We start from the raw sequence: 12,862 nt of genomic DNA, 5'->3' as shown, positions 1-12,862 counted from the left end.
CCCCCCCCATTAATTTCATTCAGACTCAGAGAGCAGAAGGAGGAAGTCAACACAACAGTCAACAGGAGATACGTGTTTTGGTTGTGCCAATTTCCACTCTCTTTTCCCCTTTCCTCATAACAAAGCCTATCCACGGCTTCGGAGAAAATGGCTAGAGTTCACTCTTTTTGAAGAACTGTGATTCAGCTGGACGGAAAGGAACAGACAGTCTCCACGCTCAGTGGGGACACACTGGGGGCTTGGTTACCAGGAGGACACCATGGGAGTGGGGCTCGAGTGTGATATTGCGATTATTATTATATTATTGAGATTAACAGTTATGCTAAAAACAAATAACACATCAACACACATCAAGCGCCTTGGATAAAGGCACTATATAAATGCACCATTTACCAACTCAATTTCATTGTAACTAAGATATCGGATAGAAATTCATATTTTTATTACTGCCATATTTAGCCAGTACGAAAGCAAATTTGCCATCCAAACGACTAGCTTAACCCGCTAGCTTACTAAGCCTAGTAGCTTTAGTGTTCATATCAGTGCGCCCCATCGTGTGCGTTTTCAGAACATTTTCACTGAGACCATGTGATATAGAACTCCACGGTGTGTGTATAATAGATTGAAACACTCATTTGTTCCCCTGTCAATCAAAATGCTCAGAGATTGCCGAATGGCAGTAAAGTAACCGTAACTGACTAGATGCATTTTTGACTAGTTGCACTTTATCAAGGGAATGTGTGCAATATCTCAGTTTTTTCATGGTGTTTTTCTTTTCCTTCTGTGAATGTGTATGTTATTTGTATGCAGCTGTGACTCTGTCGCCAAGACAAATTTCTCCTTAAGGAGACAAATAAAGACAACCTTGATGTACACTGTACAGTATCATTATGATATTTTCGGGACGTGTCATAGAGAGCCTTTAAAAAATAATAATAATGAGAGTATGTATGCTGACCAATGACTGGCTCTCTTCTTTCAGAGCTGTTGAGGTACTGCCATAGGGCTGCGTTTCCAACTGCGGGGTCCATCTGAACCGGTAGGTCGGCCGGTGGCTCAACGCGGGGCTGGGTGTCTGCAGTTGGAGCCTGGGTCTCTGCTGTGTCAGCCGGGGCATTTGGCTGGAGTCCATTCCAAGTGTAGTCTTTTGGTTCAGCAACAAGCTCTTTCCTTAAGGCTGCCAACAACACATACACACAGTCACACACACACACACACACACACACACACACACACACACACAGAGAACATAATGGAGAGGTTCAAACACCTGATCTGACAGGTTACATGAATTAGAGGAAAATAAAAACAGGCTTAGGAGAGACATTATGGAACAGCATCCCCCTTGCTGTCAGGTCTGCCCACTCCGTTGAGAACTTTAAGTCAAGACTCAAAACATTTCTATATTCACAAGCCTTTCAGTATCCCTGATGCTCTTGCACTTTAATACACTGACTTTAATACATAGGATATGTTTGTTGCTTTTAAACTGCTCTTAATATTTTTCTTCTCTGTACCATAACTATGCATTGATTGTATTGCTTTATTTTACACTGGTGTATTGTATTGCACTGTATTGTATTGTTTTCTCCGACCTGTGAAGCACTTTGGTACGATGAGTCGTTTTTAAATATGCTATACAAATAAAGTTGATTTGAAATTTGTACACTTATGGTTAATTATGGTTGATCCTTGAAATGATAAAGTTTCAGAACCACTGTTATTGAATGGTAGATGATAGTAAGTTCACATACCAACATGTCATTGGTTCGACCTCCCGTTAGATCGACCATTACTAACCCTATCTCTAACCTAAACATAACCTCAAGCAGCGGAGCAACGCATCCCTCACCAACCTTAATCCGGTCGTTTTAACGCATCCCTCACCAACCTTAATCCAGTCGTTTTAACGCATCCCTCACCAACCTTAATCCGGTCGTTTTAACTCATCCCTCACCAACCTTAATCCGGTCGTTTTAACGCAGCCCTCACCAACCTTAATCCAGTCGTTTTAACGCATCCCTCACCAACCTTAATCCAGTCGTTTTAACGCATCCCTCACCAACCTTAATCCGGTCGTTTTAACGCAGCCCTCAACAACCTTAATCCGGTCGTTTTAACTCATCCCTCACCAACCTTAATCCAGTCGTTTTAACGCATCCCTCACCAACCTTAATCCGGTCGTTTTAACGCATCCCTCACCAACCTTAATCCAGTCGTTTTAACGCATCCCTCACCAACCTTAATCCGGTCGTTTTAACGCATCCCTCACCAACCTTAATCCAGTCGTTTTAACGCATCCCTCACCAACCTTAATCCGGTCGTTTTAACTCATCCCTCAGCAACCTTAATCCGGTCGTTTTAACGCAGCCCTCACCAACCTTAATCCAGTCGTTTTAACGCATCCCTCACCAACCTTAATCCAGTCGTTTTAACGCATCCCTCACCAACCTTAATCCGGTCGTTTTAACGCAGCCCTCAACAACCTTAATCCGGTCGTTTTAACTCATCCCTCACCAACCTTAATCCAGTCGTTTTAACGCATCCCTCACCAACCTTAATCCGGTCGTTTTAACGCATCCCTCACCAACCTTAATCCGGTCGTTTTAACGCATCCCTCACCAACCTTAATCCGGTCGTTTTAACGCATCCCTCACCAACCTTAATCCGGTCGTTTTAACGCATCCCTCACCAACCTTAATCCGGTCGTTTTAACGCATCCCTCACCAACCTTAATCCAGTCGTTTTAACTCATCCCTCACCAACCTTAATCCAGTCGTTTTAACGCATCCCTCACCAACCTTAATCCGGTCGTTTTAACGCATCCCTCACCAACCTTAATCCGGTCGTTTTAACTCATCCCTCACCAACCTTAATCCGGTCATTTTAACGCAGCCCTCACCAACCTTAATCCAGTCGTTTTAACGCAGCCCTCACCAACCTTAATCCAGTCGTTTTAACGCATCCCTCACCAACCTTAATCCGGTCGTTTTAACACATCCCTCACCAACCTTAATCCGGTCGTTTTAACACATCCCTCACCAACCTTAATCCAGTCGTTTTAACGCATCCCTCACCAACCTTAATCCGGTCGTTTTAACACATCCCTCACCAACCTTAATCCGGTCGTTTTAACGCATCCCTCACCAACCTTAATCCGGTCGTTTTAACGCATCCCTTACCAACCTTAATCCGGTCGTTTTAACGCATCCCTCACCAACCTTAATCCGGTCGTTTTAACGCATCCCTTACCAACCTTAATCCGGTCGAACTAACGGGAGGTCGAACCTTAGGGCAGCCCCCAATGTGATAAACCTATGCCCGTTACAATTATTTTTGCATAATCATTTCCATTTTGGAAAACATTCAAAAAGTGCGGAAATAGCTGATCTACAAGCGTACAACACGTAACTTTGTGACACATTGTATGCTAGTAGATCAGCTATTTAAAGTAAATGTGTGATAAATATATATCTAACATAAAGTTGCATTCATTATGTTGCAATGTTCAATGCCAAAAACACAATTCAATTGTTAATCACAATTATTTGTGTGAGAATGAATCACCAATTTAAACATGTAATCGTGACAGCCCTAGATAAACCGGCTTCAGAAACTGTGATGGAACCGATTCCTCAATGTTGGATCAGATTTCAGACCCCAAACCTACTTATGAACTTTGGTTTGAAGCAACATGTCATTTTAAATAATTTATGTAAAGGTCCAGAAACCACAACAAACATATAGTCAAGTGACATTAATGCACCATGGTGTATGCATGCATATTTTGTAACAATGAGACACACTATTCATCTGAAAATGACATAAACTGACATTATACATGAGCAGTCAGCAGTGCATCACATCATTATCAACGCCTAAAAGGAAATATCGTTTGTAAAATACTTTTACAATCACCAACCAGTAACCACTTGAGCATGAGCTATGCTGAAATGAAATGTGCATTGTATTAAAGACGTTTCAGCTATAGTTGGGGGCATTACATGTTTTTTGTTCAAAATGCAGGCACCAGCTAGGTGCCAGGTTGGGCGTCACAATTCATTAAGGTAATACCAACAATATCTCATCCTTTTGTGCAGCCTGGCAGGTGGCAGATGACTAATAACTCAATAACAATCCCCACTAATTGGCAGATTACAATTAAATGGCTCAATATCAACAATATCATCCTTATTTATACAGTCTAAAATGAGTTGCGTTGCATCCGTTGGGTTAACGTTAGCTATACCGGTAGTTGTTTACCTGTTGATTCCGGAACGAAACTCGAGCTTCTAAACTAAGCCTTATGATTCGCTTACACGCACATTTATGAACGATAAATGAGTCAAGTTAAGAGTTAAAAAGCATTATCATTAAGTGCAAAGTGAATGACTGGACTATACGTTGCGCTGCTTACCACTGAAGACGCTTTCATCTAAAGTTGTTGTTGCTGCCTTGCTGCCGTGATATGAGTGGGGAGCGAAGTCTGGGACGCTTCTGAGTGACAGAGAGGGAATCACACTCAAACATGTGTCACACAAGTCGCAGCGTTGCCAAGTTTAGGTTTACCAGGGAAACCAGGTCTACAAAAACAAGCCCAAAAAGGCTACAGCAGCACAACCTGAACCTAGTACTACTGTACTACCTTACACAACGCGTTATTTTTAACCGAAATTTTGTAAAATCCTGGCATAAAATGATGTTCAGATGAGAGTCTGCAGACAAATTAATTTGGTGGATGGGGGTCCTTCCTTAAGTTCCTTGGTTTAAATAAGAATGAAAACAAAATGTCGAAGCAAGCCCAAATAAGCATTTACACTTTAGAAACAACACAACGCCCGCGCCCCATTGTGAAACAAACCAATATTATTTGGAAGCAACTTTACAGGAAAAACGAGCCCAAAAATCTCTTAGAACAGCCAGACATGGCAACACTGGCCGCAGGCAGCTCGCCTGGAGTCAGGTCGCTTTGCAGCTCGCTGATCCGGTCGATGCGAACGATGCGGAAACGCTGCGTACGTTTCAGACAAATTAGTTCGTGTTCGCAAAAGTACCGGATATAGTAGGGCTCTAGACCGGACCAGAGCACAGAGTAGAACCCGTCTTAACCAATAGAAACCAGCCAGGCTTTCTAAAGGTATTGGGGAAAAACCTTCTGGCGTAGCAGATTTGAGATAACAGCATGTTGACGTGCACAGGAAAGATGCATGATGAAAGAGATATGTAATGCATGTAAAGTATGTAATGTAGTTCAACACAAAGTTATATGAGAACACAATTCTATAGTTTACATCTAATTTACTAAGGGATTGACAGAATGGCAATGGCTGCTGTGAAAATTGTTCAAGCTTTGAAGGCTGCCAGTGCTGACTCAACTTCAAGCTGATTGATTGAAGAATTTATTAACAGTTTGCAGAATTACAGTACATTTCAAGCACAAACTCAATACAAAGGCTGTTAACTGTGAGTGGACGACCCAATTAAGCATTACACTTGTTTCCAATAGGGTCCACCATGTTCAAATCATCAAAACATTTAGAGACGTACAAATAGACACTTCTATAGACAGAACAGGAATTCATCATAAAGGAGGTAAAAAGGGAAAAGAAACATATACAGTGAGGGGGAAAAAAAAGGGGTGGGCGGTGGGGGGGATTCACGTTCAGCTCCGTTCATTTGTTTGTTTTCCTTGGAGGAGCTGTGTTGGGTCCCCAAGTCGGCTCCGTGGCCGTACCTTGAGTTGGCTGTGTGGCCGTGACCGTCTCTTGTGTTGTCCTTGCGATGGGTCCCCAAGTCGGCTCAGTGGCCATACCTTGAGTTGGCTGTGTGGCCGCGACAGTCTCTTGTGTTGTCCTTGCGTTCGTGTTTGAGGGGTTCCGATTTTACAGGGGCCAGTTTCGAATTGCAGCCGTCCGTAGGTGCCCTTTGAGAGCGGTTTTGAAGGAGTCAAGGGATTCGCATGTCTTAATGACAGTTGGTAGGGCGTTCCACATTTTGGTGGCATAGGAGCGAAAATAATTTAGTCCCTTGTTTGTGCCGAATCTGGGTTGTACATGGTTCGTTGCACTCCCTCTGGTGTTGTGGGTGTGGACTTCGTTAACATTAAGGAAGTATCTAGACAGGTACATGGGTATCTTGGTGGTGTATCGAATCTTGTGGACCAGACCCATTGCAAGATGCTGTACTCTGTCGTCGACCCTAAGCCATTCCAGCCTGTCGAAGTGGGCAGGGGTGAGGTGGGTTCGGGGGGCTAGGTCAAGTAGGAGCCTGACCAGTTTGTTTTGGGAAGTCTGGAGCCTGGTTTTAAGGGCCTTTGAGGTGCTGTGGTACCAGGAGGTGCATGCATAGTCAAATAAACCCTGTACAAGGGCTCCTGTTAGGGTCTTCAAGGTGTTTTTGTTGACCAGTGAGGAGATCCTGTAAAGGAATCTTGTTCTATGGTTGACCTTTTTGATTACGTTGGTGGCCATTTTATCACCGGAAAGATTAGCCTCCAGGATGGAACATAGGTAGGTAATTTCATCTTTACGTGTGATAACATTGTCACCCACTCTAACCAAGAAGCCATTTGCCTTGCTGAGATTACTATTAGAGCCAAAGAGAATGGATTCAGTTTTTCCCAGTTCTGCAGTTTGTTCCTGTCCGAGACTAGCAGTGCCGAGTCATCTGCGAACAGGAACAAGTTGCAGTCACAAGCTGAAGTCATGTCGTTAACATATATTAGGAACAGTAAAGGTCCTAGTATGCTCCCCTGTGGAACGCCACAGCTCACTGGGAGGGGGGGGGACAGTATTCCATTTACCTCCACCATCTGTTCTCTCCCCTCCAGGTAGGATTGCATCCAGCTCACTGATGTGCTATCGAAACCAATTGCCTTTAGCTTGTTAACCAGTATGGAGTGGTTCACGGTGTCAAAAGCCTTTTGGAGGTCCAGCATGACCATGCCGCAGTATTTGCCAGCATCCACCTCATGTTTGATGTGGTCGCTCAAATAGAGAAGGCATGTGTCAGTGGAGTGGGACGTTCTGAAGCCAGATTGGAACTCGTACATTAATTTATTAGTGGCAAGATACTTTTCAACCTGTTCATAGACAATTTTTTCCATCACTTTCGAGATGGAGCTAAGAATAGAAATAGGGCGGTAGTTGCCGGGGTCTAATTTACTCCCTTTCTTGTGCAAGGGGGTTACTTTGGCCAGTTTGAAATCTTGGGGGACCTGTCCCTGTTTGATGGAGAGGTTTACTATGTGGGTGATGATTGGAGCTATAGAGATGGCTGAGTCTCTGAGAAATGTGGAGGGAATATTGTCATGGCCTGTGGCCTTGTGGGGTTGGTAGTCCGGAGGCTTAGTGAAAGGATAGTGCAATTGCGGATAAAAGCGTATTTTTTTGCATGATGGTTCGTTAGGGTCAGTTATTGAATTTTAGCCTAGGAGCCCTTGTCAAATATCTATTTTAAATATCAAATTGCAAGACATTATTATCAATGCAATATGTGAAATATGTGAAAATCCGCCTAGTATTTTTCAGACTATATACATCATACAATGATCAGATTATTTCCAAATGTGATAAAGTTGACTTATTTTGACATTATGAAAGTCACAGAACATGAAATATCATCAATAACACCTTTATTGCAATGAAGAATACATACAAATGAACTATAACTCGACCGGCCATCGGACGGTCTCGCGCCACACCATCCAGGTGGCCAGTTGTCCGGGTGCCCACTTGTTCAGTCAGACTACATTTTGGGTGCGGTACTGAACCATACTGTAGCGTACCGTACTGTACAATACTGTACTGTACTGTACTGTACTGTACTGTACTGTACTGTACTGTACTGTACTGTACTGTACTGTACCATACTGTACCATACTGTATGTTACTGTACCATACTGTATGTTACTGTACCGTACTGTACCAGACTGTACGTTACCGTACCGTACAATACTGTACTGTACCATACCGTGCTGCTGTGTGTGTGTGTGTGTGTGTGTGAAGTGAAAAGGGGAGGGGTCGGTGAATGTGGAAATTGTGATATAATTTGCCTCACAGCTAAATGTTGCACAATAACAGTATGGCACACAAATTTGTACAATACATATGACAGGTGAGCGGAGGCAATATAGTGCAGATGGATTCCTGTGGCATGTAGAATTTGTTTGTGCTTCTTCTGTCGTATATGTCCTTAGACCTTCAGCTCCATTGCAGCAAGCCAGTCCAGTGTGTCATTGTCTAGGTCAATTAAGCCTTGATCACTATTTGGTGGCCGGTATGTGGGGCAGCTGGTCAGCACGTGTTCTACAGTCTGTAATGGATCCCCACATTCTCAGTGGGCACTGTCTGTGAGACCCCACTTCTGCATGGATGCACCAAAGCGTCCCACACCCGTCCTCAGGCGGTTGAGGGTTGTCCACTCCCTGCGGGGGAGGCGCTGGCCAGGCAGGAACATCTGTGAGATCCTCGATGTAGTAGTGAAGCCTGGAAGGATCTGCTGCCTTCCACTGGTCCCTCCATCTTGCCTTCACCCAGGAAGCCTTGGAGGTGTCGGCTGGTGTTGTGCCGAGCAGTTCCTGGGCCTGTGTGGCAAAGGGCCGCCGGGACTTGAGATGCGTACGCTGTGGTGTCTCCGTGACGACCTTGTGGAGGAGATGAGATTTGCTCAACTGTGCCTTCCGAGTGAGGGCCAGTGTGGCTGCTTCTCGCCTGACCTCTGCTGGGGCGATTCCAGGCTGAGGCACAGTATTCAGCGGCAGGGAAAACTAGGGCCTCGGTGGAGATGCGCAGTGTCTTTGTGGTGACTCCCCACGTGGTGCCAGCTAGATGCTGTATCAGTGCGGCACGGGCTTTCCCTTAACACTGTCCAGGTGTTGTTTAAAGGACAGTGTTCTGTCGAGCTTCACTCCATGTATGTCGGTGAGGACTGGGACTGTAGCCGGGCACCGTCGACCATGATGTTGATTTGGCGAGTTGCTTCCCTTTTGTAGAGGTGGAACATTGTTGCTACAGTCTTCTCAACACTGAGCTTGAGGCGGCAGTCCTTCAGGTATGAAGAAAGGGTGTTCATGTCCTCCGAGAGGCCTTCCCCTATACTGCTTCCCAGGATGGCTTGCTGAGCAGAATTGCCAAGTTTCGTAGGAGAAGCCGGACGGATAAATATATTGGTTTGCTCCCCCTTTCCATTATAGTACAAGGATATGCATCATAGTGTGAAACATGTTATAGAGCTGTGCTTTCTGCCTAGCTGTCACAATTGCATTTGCAAAGTGGGGAACAGTCCAAATTTGTATTACTGCATTTTCAGGTACTACACTACAGTCACCTTTACAGGTGCATCTGATCAGCTCTCTGCAAGCTCTGGAAACCTCTGGAATGGTCAGCCAAACTGGCACTTAACCCACCCATAGTTCTGTGGAGAAGGAATCACTTGGTGGCTTCGTGTGCTGGTGGCCCAGATGCCCGCTTGGTAGACTGCAATAGCCTAGGGGAACCCAAATCTCGAGCCCTGCCTATGTTTCACGCATATTCCGGTTGTGACACAACATATGCCTTAATAGCCGGGGAGCCAGTCACCCAAAATTTGAGAGGACCTGTGATGTCATGACATACTTTTTATTTGTGGTTTTTTTCTATTAATTTGGTCAGAGCAGACCTCTCATTCTGTGTTCCTTAATGACCAAGTTAATAGAAAAAACACAAATAAAAAGTATGTCATGACATCACAGGTTCATCTCTATTCCCGCTCCCCGGCTATTAATGGAAAGGGTAAGAAGTCAGCTTGGCGGACCTGGCAAGCCTATGATGCTGCCTGCGACAGAAACATTCGTCAATCTGGCAAATCCCTTCCAGCAACTAGATGTTGACTGCCAGCACTTCCGGGAGCTTGAAAGACTGACAGTAATTTTGTACGACAAATCCAGTCCTTTGAGCTCCATCAACGAAAAAAGAAAATAACTCTTCTGTGAACAAAATCGAACGATAGAGAAATTACCTCCCACCCAGGGTGCACTCACATGTGAAACGGGCAGTCTACCAAGCAGGCATCTGGGCCACCAGCACACAAAGCCATCAAATGATTCCTTCTCCACAAAACTATGGGCCAAGGAAGAAGGGTCATGGGTGCTAGTTTACTGACCATTCCAAAGGTTTCCAGAGCTTGCAGAGAGCTGATCAGATGCACCTGTAAAGGTGATGTATACCTGCCAATGCAGCAATGCAAATTTGGACTGTTCCCCACTTTGCAAATGCAATTGTGACAGCTAGGCAGAATGCGCACAGCTCTATAACATGTTTCGCACTATGATGCATATTCATTTGTATTCTTCATTGCAATAAAGGTGTTATTGATGATATTTCATGTTCTGTGACTTCAATAATGTCAAAATAAGTCAACTTTATCACATTTGGAAGTAATCTGATCATTTTATGATGTATATAGTCTGAAAAATACTAGGCGGATTTTCACATATTTCACATATTTCATTGATATTGATAGTCTTGCAATTTGATATTTAAAATAGATATTTGACAAGGGCTCCTAGGCTAAAATCCTTTAGCATGACATAAAGAAGCCTCATACAAAATTTGGCGCTTTTATCCGCAAGTGCACTATTCTCCTAAAAAAGTGCACTAAGCCTCTGGACTACAGAGGGAGTGCAACAAACCATGTGCAACCCAGATTCAGCATAAACAAGGGACCAAATTCTTTTCGCTCCTATGCCACCAAAATGTGGAACGCCCTACCAACAGCGAATCCCTTGACTCCTTCAAATCCGCTCTCAAAGGGCACCTACGGACGGCTGCAATTCGAAACTGGCCCCCGTAAAATCAGAATCCCAACACATGAATAGTTGAATACATAAAGTTGCCAGCTGCTCCTTTTCACAGACAGTGAGGAGTTTCCCCAGGAGGGTGGAAGTAATGTGTGTGGTGATGGAACATGCTGCCTGCTGAACAGGTGCCCCCCGACCAACCTGCACAAGTGACAGAAATCAAGCTCCCTTACCGGCTTCCCACCAGTGAACACGTCCATTTGTTTTCATCAGGGGTGCCAGGGTATTATAGCAGCAGCACCCTGGGCAAATCCAAACGGCTTCAGTGTGGCGGGCAATGGGCATGGACTTTACCTCTGTGACCACCCAGATGGCCCAAAATAATGGATTAAATAACCAACAGGAGAGGCAAGGCACACAAACAAGAAGGCACGGGTCAAAGCCAATTAAGGAGCTGTCCAATTCAGGAAAACAAATCCACAAGAGCCAGGGCAATAATCCACTTTCCAAGCATGTGAAAGGTCAAACAAGCCGACGGTAGTAGAGCACAACCTGTGACGGGACTCAGAAAGAGTCTCCCCTTGAAAACAAGTTGCTGCAACTCAAGGGAGTATCCTCTAGTGAAATTTCAAATAAAGACAAGAAAACACTAGAACAAAAACTTAAGGAGCCAAGACCAAAAATCACATCTTAACTTCTTGTCAATCTGTGGGTGGAAAGAATGCAGTCGTATGGCAAACAGCTGATGAGGGAAGGTGGAAACAGCCAGGTGAGGAAGTAAAGGTACAGGGAGGGACTGATGAAGGGACTGGGAACAGGTGTGTGTAGGTGGGCCTGAGGTGGGTGGGATGTGGGAGTGGCTGCTGGCCACCAGATGGGGTACTTGCCTAACATCCCATGGAGTTCTATACCATGTGATTAGTATGTCATTGTCCACAGATAGTATGCTATGCACTCAACAGTATATGGAACAATAGTATGATTCATTATTATGTAGTACATATGGTAGTATGTGAAGGAACCATGTGGAAGGGTTCCTTTGGTTTGAAAGGGGAAGGTGAGAGGCTGCCTGATAATGCTCATAACAGTCCTGTGCTGTGCTCCTCACCTGGCTTCCTCTCCATCATGCTGGTCAACCTCATCCATATCCAATAGTCAAGCATTCGGGCTCTAAGGACAGTGTAAAAGGTGCTCCGTTTGCCGGTATATATCAACATCACATTGGCGCATCATTAAAAGCATGAGGATGGGGGGGGGGGGGGGGTGTAAGTTGATAAACATTTGCAACATTGTCCTCGTTTAACTTGGCTGACTCTACCACAGAATACTATTAAACCATAAGGCAAAATAACCCAAAAACAATCAAAAAGCAATGCTCTAATAAATCTTAGAAATCAAAATACCCATTCACCATTGAATATGGAAAACAGCAATAAGACCATATCCATTCACCATTGAATAAGGAAAACGGCAATGAGACCAAACACTTACTTAAATAGTGCATCCAAGTGTAGTTGGAGGAATGCTGGAGGAACACCACTACAAACACACCAGCATGCTTCCACAAAGAAAGGACACACTGGCCAGGCTTTAAAATACCTGCTCCAATCAGACCAGGTGTGCCTCATTAGGCCTAAGCCCCACCCACCTAGGACAGGGCAGGAATGAGGATTTTCTACAGTCATCCTAAATTTACTGTTCACACTCACTCATTTAATATTCATGTTGTCAAGATACTTAATGATGTACTATTCACACTCTCATCAGATTGAATATACACTTTCTTATGCTTCATTAAAGATGCACTAATCCACATTGTTCCACTGTCTATGGTCCTGTCCAAAATGTATGGAGTTTTGGGGGAAGGTCGGGCAGGAAATACAGAAGATTTTGTCAATAAATATTGTACCAGAACCAAAGTTCTTCCTGCTCGGTCTATATCCAGAGGGACACAAGATAAAGCGTAATGAACAAATGTTTATAGATATATGTCTTTTACAAGCTAAGAGAGTGATAGCATTGACCTGGAAGAGGCCAGACAAACCAAGTATTACACAGTGGTTCAGGGAATTGTCTTTATGTTTA

General features: G+C 44.3%; 1 protein-coding gene across 3 annotated transcripts in view; it reads right to left on the bottom strand.

Moving 5' to 3' along the window:
- LOC306938989 (uncharacterized protein) overlaps positions 1–12,315 on the bottom strand; it is a 35,899-nt gene extending 23,584 nt beyond the window's left edge. For 2 of the 3 annotated variants that reach the window (XM_079523412.1, XM_079523413.1), the window contains exons 1-4: positions 12,269–12,315; positions 11,886–11,947; positions 4,418–4,497; positions 959–1,177 (exon numbers count right to left, since the gene is read on the bottom strand). In XM_079523412.1, the coding sequence (XP_079379538.1) occupies positions 959–1,177; positions 4,418–4,497; positions 11,886–11,923 (337 nt within the window). In that variant the 5' untranslated portion in view covers positions 11,924–11,947; positions 12,269–12,315. Of the gene's footprint in view, positions 1–958; positions 1,178–4,417; positions 4,498–11,885; positions 11,948–12,268 lie in introns of those variants that run through there. The other variant, XM_079523414.1, reaches the window with a different exon arrangement.
- Positions 12,316–12,862: the final 547 nt, after the last annotated feature.

The sequence above is a fragment of the Electrona antarctica genome (assembly GCF_951216825.1).
Source record: "Electrona antarctica genome assembly, chromosome: 15".
In the NCBI taxonomy this organism is placed as follows: domain Eukaryota; kingdom Metazoa; phylum Chordata; class Actinopteri; order Myctophiformes; family Myctophidae; genus Electrona; species Electrona antarctica.
Note: the sequence above shows the minus strand (reverse complement) of the source record. Positions and strands in the feature narration are given on the sequence as shown.